General features: G+C 39.8%; 2 protein-coding genes across 2 annotated transcripts; one reads left to right on the top strand and one right to left on the bottom strand.

Moving 5' to 3' along the window:
- Window positions 1-1,500: 1,500 nt before the first annotated feature.
- Window positions 1,501-6,130, top strand: LOC103458631 (probable histone deacetylase 1-B). The gene is made up of 14 exons (XM_008399587.2): window positions 1,501-1,656; window positions 2,208-2,320; window positions 2,418-2,535; window positions 3,174-3,248; window positions 3,331-3,469; window positions 3,585-3,726; window positions 3,805-3,897; window positions 4,013-4,121; window positions 4,208-4,348; window positions 4,679-4,787; window positions 4,896-5,023; window positions 5,137-5,304; window positions 5,381-5,432; window positions 5,525-6,130. The coding sequence occupies exons 1-14, from the start codon at window positions 1,605-1,607 to the stop codon at window positions 5,550-5,552; spliced, it is 1,467 nt and encodes a 488-aa protein (XP_008397809.1). The 5' UTR covers window positions 1,501-1,604; the 3' UTR covers window positions 5,553-6,130.
- tmem54a (transmembrane protein 54a) lies at window positions 5,867-10,381 on the bottom strand. The gene is made up of 6 exons (XM_008399586.2): window positions 10,227-10,381; window positions 8,637-8,833; window positions 8,487-8,546; window positions 7,411-7,608; window positions 7,184-7,321; window positions 5,867-6,669 (listed from the first exon to the last, which is right to left on the bottom strand). The coding sequence occupies exons 1-6, from the start codon at window positions 10,237-10,239 to the stop codon at window positions 6,526-6,528; spliced, it is 750 nt and encodes a 249-aa protein (XP_008397808.1). The 5' UTR covers window positions 10,240-10,381; the 3' UTR covers window positions 5,867-6,525.
- Between the last annotated feature and the right edge of the window lie 1,959 nt (window positions 10,382-12,340).

Here is a 12,340-nt window from a genome sequence, read left to right as displayed (position 1 = left end):
TTGACAGCAAGCTTTGAGTAAACTCAGGCAAGATACATATTTAATAAATACATAAATAAATAAAGTGTACTTTAATATGGTGAGGGCTGCACAGTGGCGCAGTTGGTAGAGCTGTTGCCTTGCAGCAAGAAGGTTCTGGGTTCGATTCCCGGCCTGGGGTCCTTCTGCATGGAGTTTGCATGTCCTCCCTGTGCATGCGTGGGTTTTCTCCGGGTACTCCGGTTTCCTCCCACAATCCAAAAACATGACTGTCAGGTTAATTGGTCTCTCTAAATTGCCCCTAGGTGTGAGTGTGAGTGTGTGTGTGCATGGTTGTGTGTCTCTGTGTTGCCCTGCGACAGACTGGCGACCTGTCCAGGGTGTACCCTGCCTCTCGCCCGAAATGTTGGCCGGAGATGGGCACCAGCACCCCTCCCGACCCCACCGAGGGAAAAAGGGTGCAAGAAAATGGATGGATGGATGGATGAATATGGTGACAGATTGTAAAAAATGTAGAGCTCAATGTACAAAATAACGTTTTCAACCCAAACATATACTGTACCTACGCTGCTTAGAAAGGCACATCATTTTTTTCATTGCATATTGAGATAGATTTGTCCTGTTAATTAAGAAAGAATTAGGATAAGTTAAGAGTAGCACATTTTTCTATTTTCTTGTTGCCAGAATTGAGAGAAAATTTTTTATTTTCTAAGTCAGAAGCGTTTTCCTATTGATGCTATCTGTTTTGTGAAGCTTCTCAGGCTTTGAAACTTCCCCCTTTTACCTTCAGATGTAATTTTGATCAATATAATAATGAGCTTTGATTAAAAAAGACCCTTAAATAGTTTTACTCGATGTACAAGCTACGTCAAAAGAGGAAGAGTAATTGAAATTAGGTAAAAAGGCAGAGGTAAAGTGGTTTTTATGAGACAAAATTGTTAAGCAAAGAACCCAGAAATTGTAATCAAGTTAAGAGTCAAACTACTTCAATATATTTTTACTCAATAAAAAGTAGTAATCCACTAAATGACTCAAGCAGAAATAAAAATGTATTTTGTATAAAAGGCTACTTAAATACTGAGTAACTAATGATGTCATCAGATGGAGAAACATAATTTGAGTAAATAAGTAATTGCATCAAGTTTGCAGGAAAGACATGCTTACAGTGATCAAAAGTAACTATTTAAAAAATTACAGAAAAAGCAGCAATTTTGAGTGTACTAAAATGATCTATGACTTGACATATTTTGCTACTTTGCCTGAAAGTGGCAAATTATGTACTAGATTATGAGGTGTAAGAGCATTGCACAGAACCCACAAATATTTCTTTGTGGGTTGTAATCAGAGCTTCTCCCAGGACTCTGATATGTGCCTAGCATACCTCAACTTTTTTTAGGTTAAGAAATGCAAACAGTACAAGATGCAATGCTATCTGTTAGATGCAAGTGGAGGTAGAAAGCAGAGACTATTAGTGCATGTAGTAAACGTAGTCATCTCTTCTTCAAACCCTTTTGTGTCACTCTGTCGCCCCCTATGGGCAGCTGCTGACATCCCATTGACCAAACGTGTCGCTGTTGTCTCCTCTCCTGCACTGTGGGTAAAACCATCCAAAAAATAAGACTAAAATGGCATTTACCTCGCAAGGCACAAAGAAAAAAGTTTGCTACTACTATGATGGTAAGTACTCTCATAGTTGCAGTTTCATAAGAAGACTCGATAACTGATAAAATCCGACAGAGTTTGCATCTATCAATTTTACCTCTTGCTAACCTAAGCTAACGTAGCTAGCTTGAGACGCAGCTTGATCTCCTCACCTCAGTTTTGAGATGTTGGTGTGCTTAAACTCTAAAAAGGTGATTTGGCCATAGCCAAAGATAGCTCTTCAAATACAACTCAGTGCATTTTTGAAACGGCTTTTATACTTTGATAAAAAATAAAAACAAAAAAAAGAAAAACCCAGACAATCAGCTAGCGCGCTAACACATGATGCACGGTTATTGTCAGTAAAATTACTTTGTACTGGGAAAAGACTAATTTTATTACCTTCGAAAGTTTGGCGTTTGTTGTTGGAAATGCTCAAATCAACGTCAACTGATGTTAAAAAGCCAGTAGGTAACTTTAGGTCACCCCCCTCCCACCCCTCTATTTCTAGTATCGCCGATAGGATAGTGAGCAGACCTCAACAGATGTTTATTTACTGATAGATTCTGTGCTTTTTCTCATTTCAGGTGATGTTGGAAATTACTACTATGGTCAGGGCCATCCCATGAAGCCTCACCGAATCCGCATGACCCACAACCTGCTGCTCAACTATGGGCTCTACAGAAAGATGGAGATCTATGTATGTGAAATTAAGCAACCTGGGCTTATGCTACTTGGTTGTGCAAGACAGGTTCTGTCCCAGGACATAATCAATGACTTTATTTTTGTTGTTGCAGCGTCCACACAAAGCCAGCGGAGAAGAGATGACTAAGTATCACAGTGATGACTACATCCGGTTCTTGCGCTCCATCAGGCCGGACAACATGTCAGAATACAGCAAACAGATGCAGAGATGTAAGTTTCGTCTGAAAACCTAACAAAAATCTTTCTATTCCATTATTGTTTTTACATGCATCTTGACTGATTTAGAGAAAGTAGCTCTTACAAAGCCATTTATGCCTTGCATACAACCTTTTCCGAGCAATTGGGAAAAAAAACATGTAGTCCGGCCAGAGATGAGAAATTATTTTAATGCCCCTAAATCAGGAAGCCTGTTTTTTTTTATCAGCAACTAATTTGTGAGAATAAATTGTTTGCTCAGGATTTTCTAGATTTTCTCATGACTATTTGGTTAAAATACATGCAATTCTAAATAATCAAACAAATTAAAATATTGTAAAGAAACACAAGTTATTCTTTAGAATATTTAGAGAGATGTAAGATTACTAAGTAAAGAAACGGATCAAAAATTGTAACAGAAAAAAAATGCTTCCAAGTCATGTGGGTGATTCTTCAGAGTGTCTGAGGATGGATTGTGTTCATGCTGCTAAATTAAGTAACAAGCATCGCACGCCACCTGTGAAGCTGCTTTTAAAGCAAACCATCCTCAAAAGAAACATTTTAATTGCATATTTAGTGCGATTGGATCGTTCAGGACCAATGCTGTGCCGGGTCTGAACAATACGGATGTCTCTGACGTTTGTGTTTTGCAGTCAATGTGGGTGAGGACTGTCCGGTCTTCGATGGCTTGTTCGAGTTCTGCCAGCTCTCAGCAGGGGGCTCCGTCGGTAAGACCATCTTCTCTGAAGAAGTCCGGTAGCCCTTTGTTTTGGAGAAGTTTTAAATTCTCACTTTCTCACTGTGTTTCAGCCGGTGCCGTGAAGTTGAACAAACAGCAGACAGACATCGCGATCAACTGGGCCGGAGGGCTTCATCACGCCAAAAAGTCCGAAGCCTCTGGGTTTTGCTACGTCAACGACATCGTACTGGCTATCCTGGAGTTACTGAAGTGAGTGTGACAGAGAGGTTGATGCTCAGTATGTGTAATAATGACATTTCCGGCCTCTGATGCCACAGAACATGTATAAAAACAGTTGGAATTAAATAACATTTCTCATTCGTAGATACCATCAGAGAGTTCTGTATATAGATATTGACATCCACCACGGAGACGGTGTGGAGGAGGCTTTCTACACCACAGATCGTGTCATGACTGTGTCCTTCCACAAGTATGGGGAGTACTTCCCTGGCACCGGTGACCTCAGGGTATGACTTTAACAACTGTGCTTGTAAACATGTCAGAGAGCTGCAATAATAAAATGCTGCTTTTCTTGTTCTCTTAAGGATATTGGTGCTGGAAAGGGTAAATATTATGCTGTAAATTATCCACTGAGAGATGGGATTGATGATGAGTCCTATGAAGCCATTTTCAAACCTGTGAGTTAATAAAGTCCTGTTAAATTCATAATGTAGATGTTCTTCGATGCAAATAAAAAAAACAACAAAAGTTAACATTAATAATTGTCGCCGTTGCATTTTTTTTCTTCTGCAGATCATGGCGAAGGTGATGGAGATGTACCAGCCCAGTGCTGTGGTCCTCCAGTGTGGAGCGGACTCTCTGTCAGGGGACAGACTGGGCTGCTTCAACCTCACCATTAAAGGCAAGATTATGGAACTCAGATGAGACACGCAGAGTCTCATTTGAATGTTTTTTTTTTTAATATATTCTTAAACCATGTCTGCTTAGGCCATGCCAAGTGTGTGGAGTACATTAAGAGCTTCAACCTGCCGCTGCTGATGCTGGGAGGAGGCGGCTATACGATCCGGAACGTGGCTCGTTGCTGGACGTTTGAGACTGCTGTGGCCCTCGACAGCTCCATCCCCAATGGTATGCATTTTGTTTTCCTGTTAGAAATTCTTTGCTTCCAATTTTTTTTACGTGATATATCAGTGGAACTCGTTATGTCGGTGTCAAAACATGCCAGGTATGTGTGAGGAGATGTAAAATAAATGAGTATGCAATAAGACAATAATCTGTAAGGCTTTATTTTTCCCTGATGCATTTCAGTGTTTTCCCATAAAGGCACACTAGGAATCAGTGTGTTTCACATTGGCCCTTAAAAATATTCAACTCAGATGTTGTGAATGAACCAATCAGATGCTCGTGCCCAGATGACGTAATAAAATATTATGTAAATATTTTCTCCCAAACTGACAGAGCTCCCATACAATGACTACTTCGAGTACTTTGGACCAGACTTCAAGTTGCACATCAGCCCCTCCAACATGACCAATCAGAACACAAACGACTACCTGGAGAAGATCAAGTGAGTTCATGAAACACGTTTCACATTTAGAGTATTTGTTGTTTGCTTTTGGCCTGAGAGAACAGAGAACTTCTTAGAGCTGAAGTATTCCTGCGTTGCCCCCTACAGGCAGCGCTTGTTTGAGAACCTGCGCATGTTGCCTCACGCCCCGGGAGTCCAGATGCAAGCCATCCCTGAGGACGCCGTGCAGGAGGACAGCGGCGACGAAGAGGATGATCCAAACAAACGCATATCTAGTAAAATCATTACTCAGTTTTTTCCACATTTATTCTGCATCAGCTCTCAGGCAGTTGTTGTGGAGAAGCAGCAGCATCTTCTAATGCACATCTCCCCCCTGATAAACGTCCAGTCCGTGCTCACGACAAAAGGATAGCGTGCGAGGAAGAGTTCTCTGACTCGGAGGATGAAGGCGAAGGAGGTCGCAGGAATGCAGCCAGCTACAAGAAAGCCAAAAGGACCAAGACCGAAGGAGAGAAGGAGACGGAGGAGAAGAAGAAAAGTACAGAGGAACCAAAAGGTAGTTGTCCTCACATCCTGTTATCCTGTTAAGTAATAATCAAATCATTGAGTGAGTCGTTTCAAATCTTTCACAGAAGTAAAAGAAGAAGAGAAGGTACCAGAGGAGGAAAAAATGGACACATCAAAGTGAGAAAACACAGCACAATCACATTGACCATGATGGCCAGGAGGCGGCTAACAGAAGGTGTTAATCATTTCCTTCCTTCTGGATCCTTTAGGCCAAATGAAGAACCCAAGACACCTTGAGGTCCCGAACTTCCTGTGACAACAGTACATCAGATCAGAGCTGATTATAAAATTGTTTTTTTAATGACTGTTGCAGTGAAAGCTGGTAAAGAACTGTATATTTTAAGACAGTGGAGATGAAGTGGTTTTTCATTTGTTCTTAATCTTTTCAACATTTCCGTGTTTGGACAGAAAACGTATTTTTTTGTATGAATTTCTTTCATTTACTATATTTGCTTTTCCAGTTGTGAAAATCTGTAAAAATGGCTTAGCATGTGCCTATTTTATATACCTGGATGTAATTTAACTAATTTTGGCTATATATATTTTTTTTGTCATTTGACCCCCTTGTGTCGTGTGCCTTTGGAGTTGTAGCAGAATAATGTAGAAAAATGTCCCTTTTCTAGAAAACATGCAACTCGTCTTGTCCACCAAAATTTCAAGATGTATATTTCTATACATATTTTACAGATCATCTTAAATTAGTGTGTGCTTTTAAGTTGCATAATAACTTTAGGGATTTTTCAGAAACTAAAGAGATCACATTTTGAACAAGTTTCTTTAAACAAACTTGTCTGTGGACGACTTAAAAGTTCACCGAAAAGGAAAGCCAGATGTCTCAATTGATTTGTGTATATATTTGTATTCTGAAAACATTTTGATTGAACAAAACCTGTCAGAGGTTTCAACTGTATTAAAATCTTACTATAAAACAATAGAAAATAAGAGTTTTCTTTTTACAATAAAACGGAGATTTAAACTGAAGGTACATAAGGCAGATTTTAAAATGGTACAAAAATGATAAAAAATAAAAAAACATTTGAACCATAACAGCATCCCATCAAATCATAAAAACAAATGCCACTAATGGGCATAAATAGTAAAATGCAACGGCTTCAACTTAAGTCCAGATATATCAAAATATTTGAATTGTAACAGATTCTCTGTTCAGTTTTTCATCCTGTTCAGTTGGATGAAAAATGTTTTTGCTGGTTTAGACCCAGTCACTCAGCGTCTCACTGTCGTGCAGCAGTTCATCCTGCTCTGCAGGCTGCTGCTCATCCTGCTCTGCAGGCTGCTCTTCAGCTCCTTCCTCTAGAAACGGCGGTGGGGCTTCATCCCTACTCTGGATTTTAACCTGAAAGTATAAGAAAAAAAAGTTAAATTTGCATGAATTAATGATCTGATTCAGTAATTCCTTATTTTTATGAGTTGATAACTTCATTTAATTTTCACATATGCCAGAGAAAAAAATGACAGGGCAGAAAATGTGTAAGCTGGTCATTGTGTGTTCATCTGAAATACACAATACTGATGCTTGTACTTTAATTACAGGAACACAAAGAAGAGCTCAAATTTGAGTTTTAATTTGATTCTATACAAGTGTATAGGGAACAATTGACATTCTATTCCTGATTCTTTATTTCCAGATTGAAAATAAATAAAATGTAGCAACGCTTTCACTAAAGAAAGTGAATTAGAGACGCACCTAAAACGTTACACATTGAAATTATGCAGGTAAGCAAGTCAAAAAAGTGAAAAAAGTCCAATCCTGCCCATATCTGGAGTCTTTAATGCAGCATCAAATAAACAGTATTATAGCATTGACACAGATTTCTGCAGTAAATGCAGAACACCTGACAGGACCTTACCCTCCTTGCCTGGACCGGCTTCTTCCTGCACGGGCAAAGGTACAGGAAGGAAGTGCAGGCAGCAAAGCAGCGAAAGGTGAACACCGATTCCACGATGCACATTATGATGAGAGGCATCCAAAGAATGATGCTGGTTGCCTAAATTTACACACAAAACATTTCTTTCACACCCATGTCATCTAAATATAAAGGGTTGCTGATCAAACATGGATGAATATTGCACCTACATAGATACGAGTCGGATCGAAGGGGCATTCGTTTGTGACGGTGGCAGGGTCGGGGGCTTCATCAAAGAACTTGCAGTAATTCTTTAGCACACGCTCTTTCCTGAGGATGATGGCTCTAACTAAAGAATATGACAATCCCAAGGCAGCAGCAAGTCCTAGGAAACCTGCCAGGAAGCTGAAGACCAACAGAACCCACATCTGTCAGAGGAACAGAAACAGAAGGGCATTTGTTAGCCATAAACCTTCATATTTAAAGGCAATGTAAGAGATTGACAAATGAGTTTTTGTTCTGTAAAAGATTAGCATGTAGTACCGACACTTTAATCTTTAAACCGCTTTTGTACCTCCAAACACATACAGGTTCTAACAGGAGCAGACAGACAAGATTTTTGGCACCCCCCCCCACCCCCTTTAATGACTGAAATAACTTGAAACTGACAAAAGTAATAAATATAAACATAAATTTAACCAATGAAAATCATATTTGGCCTTTTTTAAAGGAAATCTGTGAAAAAAAACATTAAGCTCTTCTGCCTCCTCCTTGTGGTCCTACCAGCATTTGCAGAAATGCACCATTGAGAAACAACCAATTAGAGACAGGAGGTAGGTCTTAGCACTGCCAATCATGCCTGTGTATGCACTACTTGGTTTGCTGCAGCTGTGCTAATGACAAAGAGGCAGCGTAATGATAAATGAAAACCTTTAATCCAGCATCACTATGGCCATGCTCACTAGCCTTCATAGTAGGCTCCACTCTACGGAAGGACACTGCAGAGTGAGATGGGGTGCAAGCAGCACGTACACAAGAGTGATTTGCAGTGTGAAGCTCTTCCTCCTTTGTCTGACTGGTTGTTTCTGACAAAGTGGTGTATGAGTATTTCTGCAAATGGCAGAATTACATGAAGGCAGAGGAGCTCCATTTGTTCACAGATTATCTGTATTGTATTAAATATTGTAAAAAGTTACCTACTGCAGCTTTAACAGAGGAGTGTCAACAATTGTGTCCCTGTGTGTAACATTTGTGGGCTGAAGGAGGTGGGAGAAGGTGGGGGCAAACTGAGGGGAAAAGTACTTACCAGGGTCTTGTTTTTCTTGTTCTTGGACAGGACAATAGCAACTATCCCGTTGATAATACCCTGAAGGAAAGGAAGCAGAAACATCATTCCTGACATGTGAAAACCACTAATTTACCTCCAGCGGCAAAAGATTTAATGACAAAAACTTACAATCAGGCCTTCCACGATGGCAGTGACGTTAAACACAGCGAATATAAGAGTCCGGAGCTTAACCTGCACAATGAAGTATCTGAGGACGACGCCGTGGACCAGGGCTCCCAGAAGAAAGTTGACGTGGCCCACCAGCACCAGCGTCAACCCCATCTTCATCAGGGCCCTGTTGTCTTTGAGGTTGGCGCAGCATATTCCTGAAGGAAGCGGAAGTAACTTTTATACACGCAAAATATGTTTGATTTTGTAAAAAAGAAAAAAAAAAGAAAGTCCTTAAAACAAATCTATCTTTAGCACATAATAAAATTCAATATTTGAATGCTTATCGAGTACATTCAGAAGAAACAAAACTAGCCAGTCTCTCACTTATTGCTTTCCTGAATTCTTTTTGTTTTTTAAGTATCACTTAAAAGCGGAATATTTCAACAGTAAACCAGTGTGTTGCACAAAAAACCCATTTGATGTCAGCTACTTTAAAATAAATAGTGGTACCGTTTACATTACCAGAGTAACCTATAAAAGCAATGCACAACTATCCTTAATCAATGCTTGGACTGAAAACATCAGGCGTACGTAACATAAAAAATAAACCCATGTCAACAGCTCTGCTGTGAGCAGGTTTCTGTGGTTTCAACATCGTTAGCATGAACAAAACACTCTGCCTTGGGTGTGGGGGATTCAAACACCCACCACCACATTTACAAGACCTGAAGGGTCAGTTGGTGTCGGATAGATACTCAGGTTTTCCGTTCGAGAGTGAATGCTGTGAAAATACAAGCAATGTTTTTGGTCATAATAATGTTTGGCATCTCACTAAAACAGTAAATATTCATAGCTTTTACGTCAAAGCTGATGTAGCTAGATTGATAATAGGTCAGTTATTTAATGCAATGAACAATATTCTCTGTGAAAAGCTGCAGAAATAAGATGACGGATGGGATTTTATTTGGCCTGCCAGTGGTTTGATGGAAGGCTAGTCAGTGTCCTATATCTGATATTAACTTATAAATAGCTTTATAGATATAAACACACAAATCTTAAACAACTCTTTCTGTGTGTGTGTGCTTTACAACTCAGTACCTGACCAGTTTGAGAACAAAATAAGAGAATCGGAAAGGCATAAAAATCTTGAAATAGAACCCTAACATGGTGTCATGTAGAGTAAAGCAAAATGTTATCAAATCCTAATGAAAAATTTTGAAATAATAAATTTACACACACGCACACACACACACACACACAACACAACAATGACTATTACTCAAAGTGATGTAATTGTGAAATCAAAGATGCCTGAAAAAGGAACCATAACAGACACTCCAAATGTTTGTTGCAGAGGCACCAGACGAAAGAATCAATATCATCTTCCCTCAATCTACAGAAACACCTTCACTCTCACACAGGTGGCGCTTTAAAAGTTAACACGTTTACAGTTAGAAGCCATCAACCGAAGGAGAAAAAGGGAGAATTTGGATTTCAGCCGTTTCAACTGCCTCCAAATGCAAAGACCACGCCTAAACATTTCACACCGAAACCGATCAAACCTCGGAGGTCGGAAAAGAATTTCACCCACCAGCTTCGCTTACATACCTGAGTGAACCATGGTGGATTCTACGTCCCTTCAGATCACAGCTGCTATTAGGAAAGTTGTGGTAAAATCATTTCTGACGACGCGCTTTCCACAGTTCTGGGACAGTGGATCTTTGACTTCCGTGACTGAAAGCTACCTGAAAACAAACAGGTGATCCCGACCGCCTACCTGAGCTGAGGCTCCGCCCACAACAGCTAAACAACGCTACAGCTGCGGGTAGAGAGATAAGAACAGCAGACACAACATTTAACTGGATCAGTGGTTCTATACATTTTTGTAACTAAGAAGAAACTGTTCAAAGAGCCGCTATATTTACAGACATCACACTTTGATATGTTTTATCTTTTTAATGTTGGTTGGTTCAGATAGAAGTTACTCCTGATTAAAAATGTCTTAAACAGCCATATTTTGTATGATCAGAATGAGGAATGGAAAGTTTGATGAAATCAGTTTATTTCTTTGGTTAGATTTTTTTTTAGTTTATATATTTTGGAAATACTATAGTATTCTGAATCAAACTGTTTTCCCATTCATATTGAGACTGATTAGAAATCAGTGTAATTGCATAATATGAGAAGACTGTATAGGAATGACCAGACTGAAATTATCCTTGCTACAAAATAAGTAATGAAAATACAAAGGACGACAGTTATGCAAGAAAAAGCAGTCTTGGAGTCTCATTGGCTTGACTGCTGACACCTGCCTCTGCTGGATCATCACTCTATTAATGTCCTGCTGGCCTGAAGACACAAAGAGTTGCTGGCACAGTAGTAGGCTCACAATGGGTACAGTAAAGCAAAGTCTTTGGATTTTTTTGGTGCCACATTATGGCTGTTCTGTCTTTTCTGTCGCCTCAAGCTGCCACATTTCCTCAAGATTGTTCAGGCATTCTTGATGATAATTGCCTTTTTCCATTTGAAGGGAACTTTGATTTGCCATCATTTGATACTATCTTCAACTCTTGGCAGACATGGAGCCCTGACCTCCCCATGCTGACTGATTTTCCTCCCATGAATGTTCCCAGAGTCCAGGTGTTTTGAGATGAAACAAAACTAACTTTGCTGGTCGACAAGAAAGTGTTTGGCCTCACATTGAGTGCAGAACTGCAATTGGGGAATGGGTGCTACAGCAACAAAGAGCAACTGAATCATCTTGTTTTTATTTATAACTTGGACCAATGTGGAACAATAACTGTGGTTAGTTATGTGCTTTTGCTTTTAGTTGTTATAGCTACTAAAAGATGCTAAGGTTGTACTGTCTTGCAGCTCCATAATGATTTGGAGGCATTCACCAACTCATTCAACTCATTCACCAACAATTCACATCTCCTGCATTCCAAAGAGGTGTGCTGTGCACAATTTGTACCTGCTCATGAAATGGACCTAACCCCCCCCCCCAGTTTTTTTCCTCCCCTCAGACTTTTTACATGTCCAAACTGTGTCTCCCAACTGTCTTCAACTGTAAAGAGATTTAACATTGAGGCCATGAACCTAATAGAGAGTAGATTAAAGATTAAAATCCTGATTGGTTGAAGGAAATGCAAATGTTTCTCCTGCAGCATCCTGGACACAAATGGCAGAGTCAAACATCTACAAAAGAGGTGGGTGCTGTGGTGGCACAGGGACAAAGCACAACCCATGTATTGAGGCCTTAGCCCTCATGCCAGTGGTCGCAGGTTTGATTCCTGGCCTGGTGACGTTTGCCACATGTCTTCCCCCTCTTTCCTGTCAAACTAGTTTCTAATAAAGGCCACTAGAGCCAACAAAACCTTAAAAAAAATCTACAAAAGAGGCCTGTTGATTGCAGGTTTCTACTGAAACCAGACTTCTTTGTCTCGGTGTCTCCTGAACCCCAGGTTAGTCTGAGACATTCAGTCATTCTAAATCATAGTAAATCAGACCACACACATGCTTTTTTTCCCTCCATTGTAAACTCTAAATGTAGAAAATTGTATAACTTCAAAGACACACTCAGATCAACACAGTTTATAGGTTTTGTGAAAGACCCATGTACTTCACGTTAAAAAGACTAACACTGCATACGGACCCCCTCCTGCTGTGGAATTTCATTAAGTCAAATTTGAGAATAATTTCTCATGGCTTTCATGAAGGAG

This window comes from Poecilia reticulata, linkage group LG22 (assembly GCF_000633615.1).
Source record: "Poecilia reticulata strain Guanapo linkage group LG22, Guppy_female_1.0+MT, whole genome shotgun sequence".
Classification (NCBI taxonomy): domain Eukaryota; kingdom Metazoa; phylum Chordata; class Actinopteri; order Cyprinodontiformes; family Poeciliidae; genus Poecilia; species Poecilia reticulata.
Note: the sequence above shows the minus strand (reverse complement) of the source record. Positions and strands in the feature narration are given on the sequence as shown.

Coding starts and splice junctions, on each gene's coding strand:
- LOC103458631 (XM_008399587.2), top strand. CDS start 1,605: ATGGCATTTACCTCGCAAGGCACAAAGAAAAAAGTTTGCTACTACTAT. Junction 3,727..3,804: donor CTGGCACCGGTGACCTCAGG/GTATGACTTTAA, acceptor TGTTCTCTTAAG/GATATTGGTGCTGGAAAGGG. Junction 5,433..5,524: donor GAAAAAATGGACACATCAAA/GTGAGAAAACAC, acceptor TGGATCCTTTAG/GCCAAATGAAGAACCCAAGA.
- tmem54a (XM_008399586.2), bottom strand. Junction 8,547..8,636: donor CCATCGTGGAAGGCCTGATT/GTAAGTTTTTGT, acceptor CCTTTCCTTCAG/GGTATTATCAACGGGATAGT. Junction 6,670..7,183: donor AGCCGGTCCAGGCAAGGAGG/GTAAGGTCCTGT, acceptor TTATACTTTCAG/GTTAAAATCCAGAGTAGGGA.